Source organism: Uloborus diversus, chromosome 8 (genome assembly GCF_026930045.1).
Source record: "Uloborus diversus isolate 005 chromosome 8, Udiv.v.3.1, whole genome shotgun sequence".
NCBI lineage: Eukaryota > Metazoa > Arthropoda > Arachnida > Araneae > Uloboridae > Uloborus > Uloborus diversus.
The window spans coordinates 158790506-158795512 of NC_072738.1; the positions used below are offsets into that span (position 1 = coordinate 158790506).

At 34.1% G+C, this 5007-nt stretch overlaps 1 protein-coding gene across 1 annotated transcript in view; it reads left to right on the top strand.

The window, feature by feature from the left end:
• The window catches only part of LOC129228707 (neurogenic locus notch homolog protein 1-like), a 206080-nt gene extending 201316 nt beyond the window's left edge, over nucleotides 1-4764 (top strand). The window contains exons 19-21 of the mRNA XM_054863390.1: nucleotides 1801-1944; nucleotides 4190-4324; nucleotides 4760-4764. Of these exons, the coding sequence (XP_054719365.1) occupies nucleotides 1801-1944; nucleotides 4190-4324; nucleotides 4760-4764 (284 nt within the window). The remainder of the gene's footprint in view (nucleotides 1-1800; nucleotides 1945-4189; nucleotides 4325-4759) is intronic.
• The last annotated feature ends 243 nt before the right edge of the window (nucleotides 4765-5007 follow it).

The following is a 5007-nucleotide window of genomic DNA, read 5'->3' on the forward strand; positions in this document are numbered from 1 at the left end:
GTTTCTTCGGTTTTCTCGTTTTACTCGCATGATATCTCAGAAAGTTTCTTATATATTTCCGTAAAACTTTTCATGCATGTTTGTCTAGCTTATTTTTATGATCTGAATCTAAATTTTAACTAAAAATGAAAGTTAATATTTAAATAAAAAAAAATATTTTTGCCCAAAATCTTGGAAATTTTCGATATTAACTTATAAAATTTAAAAAAAATAAATAAATATTTTTTAAAAAAATAACTAAAATTAGGTTCAGGTCATAAATATAAACCAGATAAACGTACATTAAAAGTTTTACGGAAATATATTAGAAACTTTTTGAGATATGCGCACAAAATGAGAAAACCGAAGAAACCGGCACTTGAGAGAAAGACGCTTAAAGAGCTGCTGTTAACATATGTATATCTATCTCTACGGGGAGAGGTTACGCATTTTTACGATAACTTGAAAAGTTTTTGTGTATAGTAATAAATAAGATATCAAATTGTTCAGAATTAAAATATGCATAACATATATTTTTTCCAGAATATCGAAAATTTTGAAGGTTAAAGGTCCTTAGACCCCTTATCAACATGCTGCATAGTTTCAACTAAAGATATTGTTCATATCAATGTATTTCTCCTTAAATTGAATTTATTGTTTAGATTCATTGTGGTGTCATTGAAACTGAACAGGTTCTCTATCTTTAATAGATCTTTGCACCTTCAACCAGGGTATAAAATTTTGCCCCGGAGGAAAATGTACCCCTGACAAAACGGTAGGCTTCAAATGCGTGTGTGAAGGACCGTATTTATACAGCAACGGCAATGTCACCTGCAAACGTAAGAATGTAGTTTAAATTTTTCTTCATTAGTACCAGTTATTTGTGCAGTGTCAACTACTGGTTGCATTTTATTATTTGTTCATATCAATGTTTTTTGAGCAATCACGATTGCTTATTATTCTCACTTGACTGTTTTTGGCGTTCCTATGAATTTATTTTCCTACCAGCACCCTTCGCAGTATCACCGTCGATCGGCTCCTCACGATGCTGCTCCTATAGCGAAAACCGTCTCCAGGTTTCGTCAACATCCTACACTTACACGCACCTACACACATATACATATACCTACACACACATACATACACCTACACACACATGCATACACCTACACACACATTCATACACCTACACACATACACAAACACATATGCCTACACACATACACATAACCCCCCCACACACACCTACACCTATACACACAACTACCCACACTCTCATACCTGCACACATACACAAACACATATGCCTACACACATACGCATACCCCCCCACACACACCTACACCTAAACACACAACTACCCACACACTCATGCCTGCACACAGACACACATACACATACCTACACACATATACATATATACACCTACACACATACATACACCTAAACACACATACATACACCTACACACATACACAAACACATACATACACCTACACACATACACAAACACATACATACACCTACACACATACACAAACACATACATACAACTACACACATACACATACCCCCCCCCCACACACACCTACACACAACTACCCACACACTCATGCCTGCACACAGACACAAATACACATGCCTACACACAAATACACATACCCCTACACACAAACACACATACCCTTTACACACAAACACACATATCCCCCACACACAAACACACACGCCTACATACACACTCGTGATTGCGAAAAACATAATTTGAATTCACGATGTCAAAATTCAAATTAATTTTTATTTATTTTTTTTTTCTAATAGCAAGATCAATGTGCTACGAAGGAAATGGCATTCAAAAATGTGCAGAAAAAGGAGCCACTTGCTGGGACGATTTTAGTGTACGAGAAGGGTACAGATGCGATTGTCCCATAGATCAAGTAAAAGATACAGACGGAAAATGCAAAAGTTGGTAGCAATTTATCAATATAAGTTTTGCATTTCAAATATTTTTACGTGATATTGTTATTATTTTTTGGGATAATATTACTTTTATTACTATCATTTGAATCAAATTATTATTTGTCTTTTTTATTAGCGCCATTTTTTGTATTCCGCACGATGGGTTTGTCTCTAATTCTTTGTGAAGCTTTTTTACATTGTTATAATTTGTATTCATCATTTATTCTGTACTTAATTTTCTTAATTTGCATTCTTTTTCGTTTCAATTTTCTTCTCTTCAGTTTTTAGTGATTTACTCATTGTGGGTAAGCATCGTTATTAATCATAACACAGCCAATATGCGCTTCGTTTCGTTTGCTCACTTTATTTTAATTATGAGCATCACATACATTCACTTACAGGTATCACTTTAACAACTTGATCATTTAGAGGTATTATAGCTATTGTTCACGGTTTTACGAATCTTCATTTTTACCATCTTCATAGTTAATAATAAACGCTTTTATTTTAAAGCTTTTCCATGGCTTTCAGGCTGCGTTTGAAATAGTCCACTGGTTACACACGTGGCTGCCCAATTGCCGTAATGGCGTCGCTGGTAGTTTTCTGATGAGCGCGTTAGAACTAGAACCTCTTGAAAAGGACAGGTTGACTTTTTCGACATTTTGGTTCCGAGACAGCTTTGGATCCACCCTTGATCTAGTATTTATAAATATGTTATAATATTCGCTGGTTGCTATGCCGTAAAATAATGCGATGATAAGTTGAGTAAAATGTCTCATAAGGTAAATCTAGAAAGATAATTTAGTTTACCAATTCTACAAAAATGTATCGAGTTTTACTAAAATCAATCTCATTTTCACAATTTATTTGTTTTTTAATTTGCATCAATTAAATCTTCTTCATTTACAAAATAAAGTAACCAAACTTCAATCAGACAAATCATCAAAAGCTTGGGCATCAGCTTTCTGCTACGAGGCTTTTGTACAGATGCTAATTTCTTCCCCCAGACAATTCTGGAACAAAAATTAGCTTCTGTACAAATGCTAGTTTTGTCCCCAGACAACTTTGGAACAAAAATTAGCTTTTGTACAAATGCTAATTTTGTTTCCAGACAATTTCGGAACAAAAACTTAGCTTTTGTACAAATACTAATTTTGTCCCCAAACAATTTAGGAACAAAAATTAGCTTTTGTACAAATGCTAATTTTGTCCCCAGACAATTTCGGAACAAAAATTAGCTTTTGTACAAATGCTAATTTTGTCCCCAGACAATTTCGGAACAAAAATTAGCTTTTGTACAAATGCTAATTTTGTCCCCAGACAATTTTGGAACAAAAATTAGCTTTTGTACAAATGCTGATTTTGTCCCCAGACAATTTCGGAACAAAAATTAGCTTTTGTACAAATGCTAATTTTGTCCCCAGACAATTTCGGAACAAAAATTAGCTTTTGTACAAATGCTAATTTTGTCCCCAGAATATTTCGGAACAAAAATTAGCTTTTGTACAAATGCAAAATTTTGTCCCCAGACTATTTTGGAACAAAAATTAGCTTTTGTACAAATGCTGATTTTGTCCTCAGACAATTTTGGAACAAAAATGTCGGATGAGTCAACTCCCCTTATATAGTGGCCTTAGATAGAGCAACTTTGTTTCCGAACACTCGTGATTACAGCTAAGTTAGTCCACCTAAGCAACAGACGACGTTCCAATCAAAGAGACTGTAAAACTTGAATAGTAAAACAATAGAGTGAAATTGAATTTGGCACAAATAATAGTAATGTTTTTGAAAAGACACGCTTCATTTCAATTTTAAGAAGTTTATTTCAGTCAACAGGGGAGCAGTAGAGTTTCTGCATAGGAATACACACTCTACCATGGAAAGTGGCCACATTCTCGTATTCACATAACCTGTAGAGGAAAAACTTGACGTATTAGAAAAAAGTTACAGTTTTGGAATCAGCATGCTATTTTACTTTAAAACAATTGAAAAATTCAACTCGGCAAAAAAAAGAAAAGAAAAAAAAATTGTTCCCAAGTGTAATAAAAGTAGAATTTATATTCAATTGCAAAACGGTATTTAAAGCTTGTGCTAACCTGTAAACTTAGGCAAACAGAAACTTAGTAGGCGTTCCATGCTGCTCTGGTATACAATTAATCGCCATAAAAACAATTTCATACTTCTGATTGCTATCTTAAAAATAAATAACAATGCCCAAATGTTGCTTGATGAAAATTTACTTTAATTACAGACCTGTGTGACTTGAAGGAGAACCAAGACCACTGTATCAAAAAGCAGGGTACTTGCAGTACAGATGGCGGAAGAATTAAATGCGTATGTCCTCCTTTAGTTACGCAAGATACCGAAGGAAACTGCAATAAACTAGGTGTGTATCAATTGACGAATGTCGATCTTTATTCTATTTATTTCATTTTTCTTTATTAATTTTCTTGTTTGTTTATTCAATTGAACTAATTATTAAAAAATATATTTTGATAATTATACCCTTTTTACACGACAGTCTAGAAACTGTTTAATACCCAAGCTTACCCATCAGTTTACAATTTGCACCTCACTACGTCTGCGGACTCTCGCTGGTGAGATAAATTTACTATATCTACCAGTTTCTTGGCCTTCTCGGCTTTAATGCCATGATATCTGCCTGCATCACGGTTCTTTCCTATTCCAAACTGATGAGTCCATAATAAATAGGAATCTGCATGCTCTGGGTGGGATATCTGGGTTTTCGGTGTATTGCATGGAATTTTGCTTTAAACCTCTCTTTGGATGGGAGTTTAATGCGTAATTTTCTTACTTTTAGCTTAATTGATTTATTAACTGAAATAAAATACTGGGTGATCCAAAAGCCAGGACCAAACTTAAAAATTAATAATTCGAAAACGAATGAAGGTAAAAAGTTGCGGTTTGCACCGAAGAATCGAAACGAAGCCTGGTTTTTGTGTGGCAACGAAATTTGAACAGTTCTGTTTTGTACCAACAGATGGCTCTATTGCTTTTTATTTCTCCACAATTCTAAAATACAGTTTAACTAAACGAGCTTTCTTAACT